This window comes from Myotis myotis, unplaced genomic scaffold, assembly GCF_014108235.1.
Source record: "Myotis myotis isolate mMyoMyo1 unplaced genomic scaffold, mMyoMyo1.p scaffold_m19_p_5, whole genome shotgun sequence".
Classification (NCBI taxonomy): domain Eukaryota; kingdom Metazoa; phylum Chordata; class Mammalia; order Chiroptera; family Vespertilionidae; genus Myotis; species Myotis myotis.
In genome coordinates, this window is record NW_023416357.1 from 82,466,510 (window position 1) to 82,482,898 (window position 16,389).

At 51.0% G+C, this 16,389-nt stretch overlaps 1 protein-coding gene across 3 annotated transcripts in view; it reads right to left on the reverse strand.

Moving 5' to 3' along the window:
• Positions 1-90: 90 nt before the first annotated feature.
• LOC118656406 (NADPH--cytochrome P450 reductase) overlaps positions 91-16,389 on the reverse strand; it is a 63,386-nt gene continuing 47,087 nt past the window's right edge. For all 3 annotated transcript variants that reach the window (XM_036309692.1, XM_036309695.1, XM_036309694.1), the window contains exons 3-16: positions 15,029-15,077; positions 9,333-9,461; positions 7,411-7,560; positions 6,706-6,830; positions 6,233-6,322; positions 5,333-5,431; positions 4,167-4,283; positions 3,940-4,058; positions 1,940-2,121; positions 1,647-1,796; positions 1,052-1,322; positions 814-959; positions 649-734; positions 91-555 (exon numbers count right to left, since the gene is read on the reverse strand). In XM_036309692.1, coding sequence (XP_036165585.1) covers positions 411-555; positions 649-734; positions 814-959; positions 1,052-1,322; positions 1,647-1,796; positions 1,940-2,121; positions 3,940-4,058; positions 4,167-4,283; positions 5,333-5,431; positions 6,233-6,322; positions 6,706-6,830; positions 7,411-7,560; positions 9,333-9,461; positions 15,029-15,077 — 1,858 coding nt within the window. In that variant the 3' untranslated portion in view covers positions 91-410. The remainder of the gene's footprint in view (positions 556-648; positions 735-813; positions 960-1,051; positions 1,323-1,646; positions 1,797-1,939; positions 2,122-3,939; positions 4,059-4,166; positions 4,284-5,332; positions 5,432-6,232; positions 6,323-6,705; positions 6,831-7,410; positions 7,561-9,332; positions 9,462-15,028; positions 15,078-16,389) is intronic.

Here is a 16,389-nt window from a genome sequence, read left to right on the forward strand (position 1 = left end):
TTCTTGGGGCTCCTGAGTTGGTCTCTCTGGTGTCTCAACTAAGCAGACCTAGGTGAAGGCCCCAGATCTGTTTGAGGAACATCAGGCAAATACAGAAAACAACTTTATTCCAAGGGCCAGAGGTTATTTAAAATTATTTACATTCATTGAAAATCACGTGGAGGGGCCAAACCCCTGCTCAGCTGAGAGAAGAGCCCCTTCTGTACAGCCACTGGAGGCCTGAGGTGTTCACAAAGTGAGGACCTGGTCACCCTTGGCCAGGTGCCTTTAGGCAGGAGGCCTCAGTCTTTGTCACTGAGTCTGCATCCTGGGACAAGGCCCAGCAGAACCCATCCAGGAAGCTGCAGAAGGGGAGGAAAGTGATTATATGGGGAAGCCAAGTCTATAGGACATGAGGGCAAAGTGGGCTCTTAGCTCCACACATCCAAGGAGTATCGGCCCTTGGTCATCAGTTTCTTGATGTAGTCCACGGCCTGGGTGTGTTCCATGGACCCCAGCTCAGACACGATGTCGTAGAAGGTGTTCTGTACATCCCTCGCCATGTTCCGAGCATCCCTGTGGGGAGGAAGGTGGCATTGGGGGCTGGGCAAGGAGTGTCCCCATGGGCAGACAGAGCCTCAATCTTCCCACTCCTCTACCCTCACTCACCCACAGACATAGATGTGGGCGCCCTCCTCGTGGATCAGCTTCCACAGGTGCTCCTTGTCTCTCTTCAGCAAGTGCTGGACGTAGACCTGAGGACAGAGGGTGGTGCCCGTGAGGAGGCCAGTCTCGCAGCCCTCCACCCGCCAGAGCGGTCGGCCCCTTCCTCACCTTTTGGGGCTGTTCCCGGGAGAATGCCACATTGAGCTGGGTGAGGGAGCCCTCCTTGTGGAACTGGGCCAGCTCTTCACGGTACAGGTAGTCCTCGTCAGAGCGGCGGCAGCCATAGTAGAGCAGCGTCTCACCCACCTCCTTACCTGGAGGGGCGAGTGCCCAGAGTGGGCATGGAATCTGTCCCATCTCTGCCCCTTCCCCCACTCCCCTCACATCCACTTGGGCCCACACTCACCCTGCTGCCGCAGCCAGGCCCGCTCCTGAATGAAGCCTATGAAGGGGGCAACCCCAGTGCCAGGGCCCACCATGATGACAGGTGTGGTGGCCTTGAAGGGCAGGCGGAACTGGGACTTGCGCACAAACATGGGCACCAGGGCCCTGCGGCCGTTCTCCCCTGCGGGCTCCTTGGACCGAAGCCAGCTGGTGGCCACACCCTTGTTGATTCGGCCAGACTTGGTTTCATATTCCACAACCACAGCACAGATGTGCACAGAGTTGGCATGGACCTGGTGGAGGGCAGGAGTGAGTTCAACAGTGGTGCCCGAGGCCCCATTCTGCCACCAGCCCTGTCACCCGAGCTGCCTTAGGGCTTCTCCATACCCTTCATGGTGCCCAACCCCCAAAAGCCCCTTTCCAGTAGCTTTCCTGACTGGCTCTTGCCACCAGGGCTGGAAGCAGTGTGCAATCTTACAGACAGCCTACTGGGATTACTGCCCAGTGAACGGAGTGAACTGTCCCAGGAGCTTGGGTCAGAGCTGGAGCCGCACTCGGGGCTCCCATGTCCCTCAGAGCCAATGCTATGCTTTCTGTAAGTTGCCAGCCTTTCCCACCTTGGAGGAAGAAGCGATGGAGTAGTAGCGGGCCTGCAGCCGAGGCAGCAGCTCACACAGGTGGTCGATGGGGGGCCGCAGGGATGGGTAGTCCTGCAGGATGGCCAGGATGTGCCTCCGAGCCTCCACCACCCAGCTCAGGTACAGCTCCTGGGGAAGACAACTTGGGGTGAGCCACGGTGAGGGGACACAGTGGTTCCAGGGGACAGGGCTAACTTTGGACCCAAGCTCCTTGAAGAGTGGCTTGGTGGAGCTGCAAGCTTGGGTGCTGGGGGTGAAAGCAGCAGACTGACCTTGCCCTCGCCCGAGGAAGAGGCCATCTTGCGCAGGTGTTCCTGCTCCGAGGGCTCGGAGGCGTACTGGGCCAGCTCGTAGAGCACGTTGGTGCGTGGCGGGTTGGTGATGTCCAGGTAGTAGGTGAGGGCTGTGCGGTAGGAGGTGGGGCAGGGGAATGGATGCTTCTTGTTGGATTCCTCTGCAGGGACAGAGAAGGCAGGATTTGGTGTGAGGGGGATGCCATGGGGTTGGGGTGGGAGAAGCCGAAGGCTACTCTGTAGGAAGCGGGTGGCCCAGCTGGCACTGGAAGCAGGGCCAGTTCTTTGCGGGCCCTGGGGCTGAGCCTCAGGCTTTCAGCCAGCCTCAAGCTTCAGGCCAGACATGTCCTCCTCAGGCGGGACCTTTCCACTCCAGGAGAGTCAGTTCCTAAGTGGCTCAGAGAGAGGGCTGCAGAGGCAGGGCTCCCCGGTGTGTCTGCCTGCCTGCGGGCTGAGCCCAGTCTACTGTGGGGGCCCCAGGCTCATGACTGTGAGATGCCAACACCGCGGCTTTCAGCTGTGATGGCAGGGCCGCTCCAGGTCAGTTTTTATGCTTGGATACACCTGGAGGTCTACACAGGGCACACAGCTGAGCTCTTGGTGCAGCATCCGTACGCTCCAGTTGCAGGCACTGGTGCAGGCCCCACTGCCAGCCCTTGCTGCAGCCTTCTCTGCCACCAGGCACCAGGCCAGCTTTACTGACCTCCTCCCTCCAGACTAGAGCAGGGCCAGCCTGGGAGCTGCCAAAAAGCATCTCCCCCTCTTAGAGGCATGACTGTGGGGGCTGTTTTATATAAAGCCTGTGCAGATGAGCCTCTGCCGAGGACACTGAGGGCCTTGGCCCAGGAAGGGCTCAGCATTTTAGGATTTGGGTCTAGTTTTTGAAAGGGTTTGAACTTCTTACTGCAGTATAACCTACAGGAAGCATACAAGTTATACATGTATAGCGTAATGAATTTTCACAACATCCTTGTGTATCTAGAATCCAGAAAAAAAGGCTGGGTGTTCCCAGCACCACAGAGTCCTCTGTACTGAGCCCAGAAACAGGGCTCAGGCTTCACACTGCAGGAAATGCTATGACTGCACCTTTCCTAAAGCTACACTTCTGCAGTGGGGAGTTCTGAGCCTCTGCACCTCTTTCTGGGCAGTTCTCAGCAGTGAAGGGTCCCCTGCAGGGGTTCAGATTGTCCTGGGGGGAAAGTGAGCACACCACACCCTCCCCAGCAAGGTGCCACCTCTGATGGTACAGGGACATGACATACTCGACAGAACGAGAGAGACAGTGTGTCCACTGTGCCTCCACAGCCGGCATGACTAATTATAATATAAGTCAGCCCGCTTTCCTGCTGTTCCTTTCAAAGGCTGACTCAAGCTGGTGAGGAGGAGCAGCCAGGCTAGGATGACCAAGGACGAGAGTGAGTGGGGCAGCACCAGGTAGAGCTGGGCCCCAGGTGGATGGTCAGTGGGGGTACCAAGGGGTCAGAGCAAGAGGCCAGAGTCAGTCCTTTGAAGTCTTGGGAAAATCCTATACCATATTTAGTGCCTCTTGCACTCTGAGCACCCTGCACGGACCTGGGGGGCTGTTAGCATTGCTGACTCTGATCCCCAAGTTTACAGGTGAGGAGACGCAGGCTCTGGAGCAGGGAGAGGGCGGCCCTAGGTCCTCAGTAGCCAGTAATGGTGGAGCCAGGCCTAGGGACCAGGGCCCTTGCCAGTAGTCCCTCTTTAGGCACCGCTCCCCCCCACTCCCTCATAGGGCTATGCCAGTGAGGGGATGGAGGGAACCCCAAGGTAGAGGACTAGACACCACAGCTACTTTTGCTCCCTGCCCCCCAAGTTTGCTACAGGACTGATAAATGTGGGTACCAGGGCTTCAGATCTAAGCAGCTCAACCTACAGGCCTTGCCAAAGGACTTATTCCTATCAGCCACCGCAGGCCCAGGCAGGCAAGGGGGAGTGGCCTTGATTCCAGAACTCACCATCAAGATTGTTCAGGGACATGACAACATCCAGGTCAGCACCCAGGATCTCGCCAATCTGGTTGACCAGGGCAGAGTCATTGGCTGGGTAAATAGCTACATGGTCACCCGATTCATACCTGGGGGGGAGATAGATGTAAGGCTCAGGAGGAGGGTGGAAGGCCTCTGTACCCAAATCAGGAGGCCCCGAGTGATGGTGTGGGAGAGGGAGTGGCAGTAGCTGGTACCTGATTTTGGAATCTGAGATGTCTAATTCCAGGTGCATGAGGTGTCGCTCAGTTCCCTGGTTCAGCTTCCGGTTGGTGGTGACGACAGCCAAGAATGGATTCTTGGCATCATAGGGGCTGGGTGGGAAGGAGAGCAGCTCAGTGATTGGCCAAGTCTTCAATCTGAATCTCCCTGCCCCAAAGGGACCCTTCTGGTTTCACAGGACACAGAGAACCTCAGAGCTGGCACCAAGGGCCACAAGGAAACCTCTCCAAGTATGTGAAGGGTTCTCCAGCCCGATCCCAAGCAGTGCTCTTGACAACTCCACAAAGTAGGCAGAGCTACGTTATCAATATCTCCATTTACAGATGTGGAAACTGAGGCTGAGAGACCCTCCATACTCTGAACCCATTTGTGAGTTTAGTGCAAAGGAGGACTAGGCCCATGAAGGTAGCTCCCCAAGGCAGAAGATGCTTGGGTCCCTGGGTGACTGTGGAGCAGAGTGCTTCACCCAACGTGCCTGGGACTACAACAGGAACAGGAGGTGAACTTTCACTCTGTAAAGTCACTGCACTGTTAGGATTTCCTGTTATAGTGGGACTCCAGCAGGGCTGACTAAAGCAGAGCTGCTGGTCTTAAATCCTGGTGGTACAAGGAGGACTTTCCTGGGCAGCTCCAGCAGGAATCTGGGCAGCACCCGGGTGGAAGGCAAATAAAGGGCCCAAGTGAGGAACATTATGTTTCTGGACAAAAAGTTGAGTGAGAATTTAAGAAGTGTGCCCTTTTGCCAAAGTTCAACCTAGAACTTATTTCCTGGTTCAGGAACTGGTATGCACCTCCCACCCCAATATAGTTACAGAGCAAAATGTCAGAAAATAACATACAAACTGAGCAAATGCCAGTCTCTCAGAGACTGTGCCCTGGACCAAGGGACCACTGGGTGGGGAGAGGTCCTGAGGGCCCCCAACATGGAGCAGCCTCCCATCTCTCTGCTCTGGGCCTCATGCTCTCCTTCGTGTAGAGATCCTCACTCATGCCCACTTCTGGAGAAGGGTGGAGATAAGGACACTCCACAGGATGGGGTCCGCAGGGATACACAAACTACCAGTTGTTTTCTGTCCCCAGGCGCCTGAGATGGGTATGCCAAGAGCCACAGGGCCTGGCCTGAACCATGCTCTCCACTCACGGTTTCTGGTTCTCGTAGCTCTTCAGACGTCCCATCTCACCCACGTACACCTTGGCCATGTCTATGTCTGTGTGAACCACAAGCTCATACTGGCGAATGCTGAAAAGGGAAGACCAAGTGTGAGGCTGGGAGCTGGTGACCGGTAGGAGGCTCAGGGATCAGTCGCAAGATAGGAGGGAGGCTGCGTCAGGGAGTGACACTGTCAGGAGATGGTACATGAGGGTCCAGATTGGACACAAGAGGCAGGAGGGAGCCAGCATAGAGCTGGGGAAGGGCTGGTGAGGCCTGGGGTTCAGCAGCTTCCTAGGGGTTCTGTGAGAAGGTAAGGCAGGCCCATCACTCAGGCAAAGCCCAGCACCTTAGCTGGGGACTTTGCACCCTCCTATAACTGACTGAGCTTTCACCAGCCTTTCATTCTCGAGACCCACCACCACCAACCAGGCCAGGTCTCCCACCCTCAGGAGGCACTCACACTCACCCTCATCCCCAGCCTCACCCTCACCCTCACCCCCAACCTCACCCTCACTCCCAGCCTCACCCTCACTCCCAGCCTCACCCTCACCCCCAGCCTCACCCTCACCCTCACCCCGAGCCTCACCCCAACCCTCACTCTCATTCCCAGCCTCACCCCCACCCTCACCCTCACCCCCAGCCTCACCCTCACCCTCACCCCCAGCCTCACCCTCTCTCATTCCCAGCCTCACCCCACCCTCACCCCACCCTCACCCCCACCCCCACTCTGAACCTCACCCCCAGCCTCACCCTCACTCTCAACCTCACCCCCAGCATCACCCTCACTCTCAACCTCACCCCCAGCATCACCCTCACCCTTACTCTCACCCCCAGCCTCACCCCCACCCTCACCCTCATCCCCAGCCCAATCTACAGGCACACACTCACCTGGACTCCTCTCCAGTGGCTTCCACCCCAAAGTGCTCACACACAGCTGGCCAAAACTGCTCTCGCCATGTGATGAAATCCTCCTCCAGGCTGGGGAGAGGAGGTAATGAGCCAGGCCACCCAATTGTGGCAATGGGCTGGTTTCCCCAACGGTCTGGACTCCCCAGCACCCCCAGAAGCTCATTTCATGCTGGCCCACCCAGTGATATAACCCATGGCATCAGGAAGTGTCTACAGTACCTGTCCTAACCGTGGGTGGCTTCTATCTGAGCTGGGCAACGAGGAGGATGAGGAAAAGCAAAGAAAGCCTGTCGTGTGGGGCTGGGGGTGGGTGACTCCCTTCCCTTGTGTGTCACGGAGTTCCAGCAGACACCATGGTTTTGCACTCCCCTCATGGGCCACAGCCAACCCCTAACCCTGAGGGTTCCTGACATCTGGGGTGGAGGCTCTGGGGAGGGGTCTGGGGCACTCACTTCCCGTCATCGTCGCCCATCCCCAGCTCAAAGATCCGCTGGGCACCAAGCTGCTCTAGCCGCTTATCCACATACTTGCCCATGGCATTGAAGTGCTCATAGGTCTTGTTCCCAAGGCCAAACACCTGTGTGGACAGAGGGGCGGGTCTGAGGCCCAGCCAGCAGTCAGGGGTGGTTTCCCTAGAGCGCTGGCCAAGCTGCTAGGCAGCACTGTGAGGTGGGCCACCTTTGGCCCTGGAAGTGGCTTTGTTTTGGTGACCTGCAGACCAGGGTCCCCTCCACAGTCAGCCTCTAAGCCTCAACCCTGGGTGGCCAGCAGGGGCAATTCCCCCTTCCCCCCACCCCCAGGCTCTCCTTGTCCGGCCAAATCTGGTCATCCCGCCACACCTTTCTTGTCTTTAGTCTCCACAACAAATGCCTCCTGGAGCAAAGTAGGGCTGGGGACACGGGAGCAGAGGCTCCCTGTGCTGGAGTCCAGGGTGGAAAAGGGGGTTGTTCCATTGCCCCATCAGCAGCCTTCCCTGAGGCTCCCTGCACAAGCTACCTGCCAGCCTCCCCTGCCCTGTCCTGACACCTTGGCCTGCCCTCCATGATCAGAATAAGGTGAGACCTCTTAGACGTAAGGGTCCAAAGGTCGGGGGCGGTACCACAAGCTGCCACCTGGGAGCCCCAGGGAGCCACTGGAGGAAAGATGGGGTGACTTACCGCATACTTGACTCCAGATAGGTCCACATCTGTCTCCTGGAGCCAGTCATAGAAGTCCTGAGCATTGTCAGTGGGGTCACCCTCGCCATAGGTGGCCATACAGAACACTGCCAGGGAGTTCTCTATTTCTGGCAGGCTGCCCAGGTCGGCCTGGAGAGATAAGGGCAGGGCCCAGGCCCAGCGACCATGACTCAGCCTGCCTGACGTCAGGTCTGTACCTGATGGGATGCAGACAAGCGAGTCCAGGGGTCGAGTGGAGGGAGTACACTTACAGAGGAAAGGGTGCTGACAGGCACAAACAGGCTGGATTCCAGGCACCAGCTGGCACTCAGAAGGCAGTTCCCTGTGTATCAGCCCTGGGCCATCACAGTGAACCTCACTGTCCCTCAAAGTCCCTGGAGCATGGCAGGGCCTAGTTCAGTGATGGCCAGCCTTTTGAGCTCGGCGTGTCAGCATTTTGAAAAACCCTAACTTAACTCTGGTGCCATGTCACATATAGAAATTTTTTAATATTTGCAACCATAGTAAAACAAAGACTTATATTTTTGATATTTATTTTATATATTTAATGCCATTTAACAAAGAAAAATCAACCAAAACAATGAGTTCGCGTGTCACCTCTGACACGCGGGTCATAGGTTCGCCATCACTGGTAGGCTCTCACTAATTCCTAGCCAGCTGTTCTCTGACTCCAAACCCAGGTCTAGAGATAGAAAGATAGATGTCTATCCCCAAGACCGAAGGCAGAATGGCGAGGGTGGAGGGCGGTTTGGTTTGGGAGATGGAGTGGCAGGAGCAGGAAGCAGCTGGCACTCAGGAGAGAGTGGTTCTGAGGGAAAGAACATTTGTTGTGCTGTTGGAGCTGCAGGAGCAGCCGGGCAATGAATAGCAATGACCCCACCAGGGGAGAAGCCAGAAGGCAACTCCTGGAGGATTCTCCTCAGGACCAGCGGCTCACTGCCAGCCTGCTTCCCTCCTGGGTACCTAAGGCTTGGCTTCCCCTCCCCTGTCCACTGCTTCCACCTGGGGCAGGTGGCTTGGCTGTCATTAGCTCTCCTGACCCAGAAACAGGCAAGCGGGCGGCTGGACGTTTCTTGCACTTGGAAGAGCTACACCCATGCGAGGGGCAGGACAAGGACAAAGGAGCCACTCCAGGAGGAGAAGAGCAAGGCAAGCCTCCCCCACATCCCTCAGAGACAGGCTGGAGACAGGCTGGGCAGCTGAGGCCCAAGTCAGGGCTGAGTTCTGCAGACAGTACTGTGGTCCCAAAGGAGTGACAGGAGGAAGGGGGGTGGGGGGGAACCAGGCAGCTCCAAACAGGGCCTTCCCCGTTTTCAGGTTCTCCTGGTCCCTCCAAGCTGCACTCTTCCTTCGGGCCCTGTCTCTGCTCCTGCTCTGGCCCAAACACAGGAGTTTATGGCCTCATTTCAAAGCCCAGCAGAAAGGTTCCCAGAGACGGCTGTCTAACATTCCTCATCTGTGGATGAGGCCAGGGAGGCCCACAGGGGCAGGGGGTCGCCCAGGGGATTAGAGCCCAGATTCCCCCTCAATTGGCTCCCTTGCCACTGCAGTTTTGGGGGGAGGGTGGGGTGTTCAGATGGAAAATTCCTCTCCTGACTGGCTTTCATTTTTAAATGGGCTTTCAGCATCTGTACATTGTATTTTGTGTTCACAAGTCTCCTTCCATCACCATTTATCCCCCCTGTCCTCTCTTATACCGCCCCTACCCTCCTCAGGTGTTCTTAATGTCCTTAAAACTAGGGCCACCTGGCTGTTAGTACAAATGATAGGAGACCTCCATTCCTGTCTGTCCCTTTGGCCAACTCAACCCTTTAAGCACCTCCATGACCCAGAGATGCTGTCCTGAAATCAATGCTGCTGGCAGAGCTGGGAGGAAGGGCCACGGCGTGGTGAGAGCTCACCAAGTCATACTCCTCGGGGTCTGCTGACATGCCCCGCATGCCGTAGCGGTGGGCGTCCTTGGACAAGCGGTTGGCAAACTCCTCGGCAGTCCCCGTCTGGGAGCCATAGAACACGATGACGTTCCTGCCCTGGGGAAGGCCAGATACTCGGGGTCAGTGAAGGGTCAAGCAGCAAAGGCTTCACCAGACGCCAGGTGACCACAGGGGCCAGGCCAGGTAGGTGGGGCACCTCAAGGACACCCTCCTTCCTTGCTGCTTCCAGTCCTTTCTAAGTCATTCTGGGGCTAGGATCTCACGGCCACAGCTCCCAGGTGGATGAGGGCAAAGGCCACCCAGATGATGCCAGTCATCAAGGTAATCTCACACAGCTACTCAAGATCACACTTTGAACAGATTTTTAAATGACATGCAGAAAAACACAACATGCTGTTTAATAAAAAAGGATGACTAAACTATGTATAGTACAATCCAATTTTGTTATATATCCACGCCCATATATATGTGTATGTGTGTATATATGTATATGTTTTGTTTATATACATACATACACAAAAGAAAAAGACTGGTAAGAAATATACCAAGAGTCTCTAAATGGGGAATAAGAGGGGGTTTTCTGGATGAATATAAAAATAACATACTTAGGAAAATGTAGACAATAGGGAAAAGTACCATATGGACTGGGTCACACACTCATCCCACCCTCCTGCTGTGCCTTCTACAGCAGCTACTGAAAAAGCCCAGCTCTATCCCCAGATTTCCTGCAGCCAGGGATGCAGCACATTAGGCACAGCCGACTGGATGGGCTCCTTGAGATCTGGAAGGTGGAAGTGAGGCGCAGGCCCCCTCTGGTCCCCTGTGGAGACATGAGGTTTCTCTGCAGTGGTCTCCAGAGCCCAAGCCCACAGTGGCCTCTGGCTTTTGCACCGACCCCCAACTGATACAGGTACAAATGACAAAATAAAAATATGGGTTACAATTGGTTTAAAGTGTTCTCATCCCTTTTACATTTCCTGAGTTTTCTACAAATCATTTAAAAAGGTATTTTAAAATAATCACTACAAAAACTCCTGAATAAAGGAGAAAATGCTTCTGATATCAGGTTAAGAGAACCAAACCGGATATGAAATAGTAGCTAAGTATTTATGATGGCATCAAAACATATAAAGTACCTAGGAGTAAACCTTGTAAGATTCCAGACAGTGGCAGCAAAGGGACCTAGCAGTCATTGCACTCTGCACTCTCCCGCAATTGCAGAAAAGAAATGTTAGTTTCACTTAAGAATGACTTTAATGAAACAGAATTACTAATTGTATTAAGTCTCAACCTTTGAGTGCATGTAATTTTATTTTTTAATATTTTTATTGATTTCAGAGAGGAAGGGAGAGGGAGAGATAGAAACATCAATGATGAGAGAGAATCATTGATTGGCTATCTCCTGTACGCCCCACATTGGGGATCAAGCCCACAACCTGAGCATAGGAATCGAACTGTGACCTCCTGGTTCATAGGTTGACGCTCAACCACTGAGCCACACTGGCTAGGCAGGTATGGGTTTTTTTGGGGGACAATGAAAATGTTCTAAAATTGAATGTGGTGATGGTTTGCACAACTCTGTGAATATACTAAAAATACACTAAAATACTTTAAATGGGTGAACTATATGGAATGTGAATTATATCGCAATAAAACTGTTACCCAAAAGAAATAAATACATCTGAAATAAGAGCCAGGAAAACTGAAAAATAGAAGTGATGGGAAGGGACGGAGAAGTGCCTGGCACTACCAAATATTAAAACAAGTATAAAACTTCAATAATTAAAATGGTCTGATAGTGTACATACTCAGACAGATAGATCAAAATATAAGAATAGGAAAATAAAGAAACAGACCCCAAAACCCATGGGAATAATGCATATGATAAAACCAATGGAGAAATGACAGACTATTACAAGGAATTTCGACTGTGTAAAAAAACCCAGTAGCTGTAGCTGGTGTGGCTCAGTTGGTTGAGTGTCATCCTATGCATGGAAAGGTTACTGGTTTGATTCCCCATCAGGGCATATGCCCGGGTTGCAGGTTCGATCTCTGGCCAGGGTGTGTGCAGGAGGCAACTGATCAAGTTTCTCTTTCACACATTGATGTTTCTCTCTCTCTCGCTCTCCTTTTCTTTTCCTTTCCCTCTCCCTTCCTCTCTCTCTCAAATCAATTTAAAACATATTAGAAGAAAAACAGTAGTATTGGATCCATACTTTACATCTTGTGCCAGGATAAAGTCCCAGTGGACTGAATTTTAAATATGAAAAATGAAATCATAAAAGTACTAGAAGAAAACATGAAAGATTTCCTTTATCTCTTTAGAGTGAGGAAGGCCTTTCAAATGATGACTCAAAGTCCATAAGTCATAGAAATAAGAATAAAGTGGACTATGTAACTTTTACACACACACACAATAAATCAAGTCAAAGCAAACTATTAATTGGGAAAAACATTTTTACTCATATCACAGACAAGGGGTAAATCTCCATAAGAATTTTAAGCAGTTCCTCAAAAAAGATCAATCTCACACTGAGACGCGGGGCCTCTTAGGGTACGACTGAGGAGCAGCCATAGCTGTTTGCTCCACCCTGTTGATTCCCTGAGACCCCGCCCCACCCAAGCTGTGCGTAGAGGCTTTTGCATATGAAAGGCTTGGCCCTTTGCAATCTGAAAATTACCTAACAAACTGTAGCTGGGTCAGAGAGACCCAGAACTTCCAAAAGAAGGCCCAAGGCCCCACAGCAGCTTGCATTGTTTCACAGCTGGGCCTCATCTGGGCACCTCCAAACCCCAAACAAAGAAGAGGAATCTGCAGATCTCTCCGTAGCTCCTGCTGGGTAGCCTCAGGCAGAGGCTAAATTGGCACCTCCTTAGAGACCCAAGAGCCAGTGTACCCAGTGGTCAGAGTGGGACCATCCAGATTACAACACCTCAGATCCATAAGGGACACACTCAGGGGGCAGACTCAGTGAGCACCAAAGCCCCACTGAAGCAAGTCTTGCCCCAGAAGGGTGTCTTCAGCACAGAAGTTCTCCCACCATAGACACAGCTGATTCTCACAGCCAATTGGCCTGGAGATCAATTCCTCCCAGTGATACCTACAAAAATCAAGGCTTAACTACAACAAGACTGTGCACACAGCCCACAAAGGGGTGCACCAAGAGTATCCACCTCAGGTAATTGGGGAGGCTGAGCCACTGGGCCCTATAGGACACTTAGCACAGAAAGCCACTCTATCAACACAGGGAAGCAGCCAAAATGCGGAGACAAAGAAACAGAAATGGAGGAAAGCAAACTACTAGATATAGAGTTCAAAACCATGGTTATAAGGTTTTTCAAGAATTTTCTAGAAACCGCCGATAAATTTAGTGAGACCCTCCATAAATCTAGTGAGACCCTCGAGGATATGAAAAAGGACCAACTAGAAATTAAGCATACACTGACTGAAATAAAGAATATTAAACAGAGATCCAACAGCAGACTAGAGGATCGCAAGAATCAAGTCAAAGATCTGAAATACGAAGAAGCAAAAATCACCCAACTGGAAAAACAAACAAAAAAAAAGAATCCAAAAATATGAAGATAGTGTAAGGAGCCTCTGGGACAACTTCAAGCGTACCAACATCCGAATTATAGGGGTGCCAGAAGAAGAGAGAGAGCAAGGTATTGAAAACCTATTTGAAGAAATAATGACAGAAAACTTCCCCTACCTGGTGAAAGAGACTTACAAGTCCAGGAAGCGCAGAGAATCCCAAACAAAAGGAATCCAAAGAGGAACACACCAAGACACATCATAATTAAAATGCCAAGAGCAAAAGACAAAGAGAAAATCTTAAAAGCAGCAAGAGAAAAACAGTTAGTTACCTACAAGGGAGTACCCATAAGATTGTCAGCTGATTTCTCAATAGAAACTATGCAGGCCAGAAGGGAATAGCAAGAAATATTCAAAGTGATGAATAGCAAGAACCTACAACCAAGATTACTTTACCCAGCAAAGCTATCATTCAGAATTGAAGGTCAGATAAAGAGCTTCACAGATAAGAAAAAGCTAAAGGAGTTCATCACCACCAAACCAGTATTATATGAAATGCTGAAAGGTATCCTTTAAGAAGAGGAAGAGGAAGAAAAAGGTAAAGGTAAAAATTATGAACAACAAATACACATCTATCAATAAGTGAATCTAAAAATCAAGTGAATAAATTATCTGATGAACAGAATAAACTGGTGAATATAACCGAATCAGGGGCATAGAAAGGGAGTGGACTGACAATTCTCGGGGAGAAAGGGATGTGAGGGGTGCAGGAAGAGACGGGACAAAAATCATACACCTATGGATAAGGACAGTGGGGGGGAGGGTAAGGACAGAGGGTGGGGTGGGAACCGGGTGGAGGGGAGCTATGGGGGGAAAAAAGAGGAACAAATGTAATAATCTGAACAATAAAGATTTAATTAAAAAAAAAAAAGAATGAGGAAGGTGTGTTTGTATTGCTATGGAAGTATCTCCAAGATATATCATTAAGTCAACATGGTCTATAACAGCGGTTCTCAACCTGTGAGTCGTGACCCCTTTGGGGGTCGAACGACCCTTTCACAGGGGTCGCCTAAGACCATCGGAAAACACATATATAATTACATATTATTTTTGTGATTAATCACTATGCTTTAATTATGCTCAATTTGTAACAATGAAAATACATCCTGCATATCAGATATTTACATTACGATTCATAACAGTAGCAAAATTACAGTTATGAAGTAGCAACAAAAATAATTTTATGGTTGGGGTCACCACAACATGAGGAACTGTATGAAAGGGTCACGGCATTAGGAAGGTTGAGAACCACTGGTCTATAACAATGTATATACTATGCCACTTTTTTGTTTTAAGAAAGTGTATTGTAAAATAAGAATCTCTGTTTTTTGTCTGTGCACAAAGAAGCTCTAGAAGAATCCATAAAATACTAAGAACAATGGTGATGAGTGGCAGGGACCAGAGAGAGAGTTCCACTGAATAGTTTGTTTTGGATTTTAACCATGTGATTGCCATACCTTTCCATTGAATTAAAAATTTAGATAAACAGCATGGCCGGTGTGGCTCAGTCGTTGAGTGTCGACCTATGAACCAGGAAGTCATGGTTCGATTCAGGTCAGGGCAGGGCACGTGTCCGGGTTGCAGACTCCATCCCCAGTAGGGGGCATGCAGGAAGCAGCCAATTAATGATTCTCTCACATCATTGAAGCTTCAAGCTCCCTCTCTCTTCCTTTCTGAATCAATAAAAATATAACTTTAAAAAAATTTAGATAAATGAAAACAAAGATAAAATTGTACCTGTGCCATGACCACAGCTATGTGAGGTTTATATCTGCTCATGGTCAGACCCTGGACTGGGAGGGAGGAGACAGCACAGCATCCTGAGTTGGACGGACCGTTTGTTCTTACAGTTGTTCAGGAAATAAACATTCAGAAAACAAAGTAAATAGTCCCAGCAAAAGCAGAATAGCTTTGGGGCTTTGGGTAAGAAGATACTCGTAAAAGAGCTGGGCCTGGGTTCCCACCACTCTCTCCGGTCCAGTGCAGCTGGCCTCCTGCTGAACTCCCCTAAGCATCCGCCAGGGCCAAGACTTGTTGGCAAGGGCACCAACACAGAGAGCAAACTCACCGTCTTCTTCATCTTTTCCACAAAGCTGCTGTCTTTGACAGGGGAGGTCCTGAAAAACAAGTGTCAGATAAGTATGGGATCCATGTGGCAGCATCGGGAAGCACTGTCAGTGAGCATGCCGGCAGCTGCCTCTGGTCCAGTGCGGGGGCTTCCAGGCCTCCCCATTTTCCCCGACAGTAAATCCAACACCTGGCAGAGCCAGGAGTCCCTGCCCCAGACAGATGAGAACAAAGAACAGTCAAGGACCTCACTTCCCCATCCCTCAGCATCCACAGCCAATGGTCCCCACGGCCTTTTCTCACCTCCAATCCCTACCTCACACAACACCCAGGAGTCTTCTGATTATGGGTTTTACTGTTCCGCTGCCTGCTTCACTCTCAAACTGCAATGGCTCCCATGACCCATAGGATAGGGTACACAAGTCCCTCCAGAATCTCTCCCCTGCCTTTGCCTGATTCTCCCCACCACACACCATCTCTCCCTGATAGCCCTCTGAATTCTGCCAAGTCATCACCTCCACTCAGAGCATCTTCATTACGCTTCCTCACCAATAGATCACCGCTCTACCTCAAGGCCCTGCCTAAGTACCAACTCCCCTGTCATCCGGGAGCCCTGAACTAGGCCCTGTCCCATCAGAGAGCAGCATTACCGCTGGGTACATCACAGCCTCAGGATCCTCTGTCCACTCTCTACCTCCTGGCTGCCAGTCTCCTGCCCCCTCCCTGTTTCCTGTCCTTTTTCTTCTCTCTTTCCTGCCCCTTAGGCCTGCAGGGCCACCTAAAAAAGCCAAGTGGGCCTCTCTAGGTACTTTTAGGCCTAAGGTGGGAAAAACAGAAGCTATTTGAAAAGTACGAATATCTGACAAAGGACTTGGGTTGAGATGTAAGAAATTCCTATAAATCAACCAGAAAAAAAGTACATAACCCAACAGAAAAATTGTCAGAAGACTTAAGAGGCACTTTCTTAAAGAGAGTACCTAAACAGCCAAAAACTCATGGAAAGGTGCCCAACATTCATGTCCAGGTCAATTGGTGGAGCAACTAGAATTCCCACACACTTTCAGGGGAGGGCAATATGGCACAACTCCTTCGTTAGGCTGTTTGGCAGTATCTCCTACAACCAGAAATTCACTCTTCAGTATACACCTATTAGAGTGCATTTGTACCGATGCACCAAGAGGAGTACCAGGAATGTTCCTGGCAGCATTAGACATGCGAATCCCCAGAGGGAAAAACCCTATTGTCCATCAGCATAATAAACCAACTGTGGTGTACTCACACAATGGAACATTCTCCATTTAACAACAAAACAGATGATCACTACACAAACATGAATGAATCTCTTAAACATGATATTGAGGG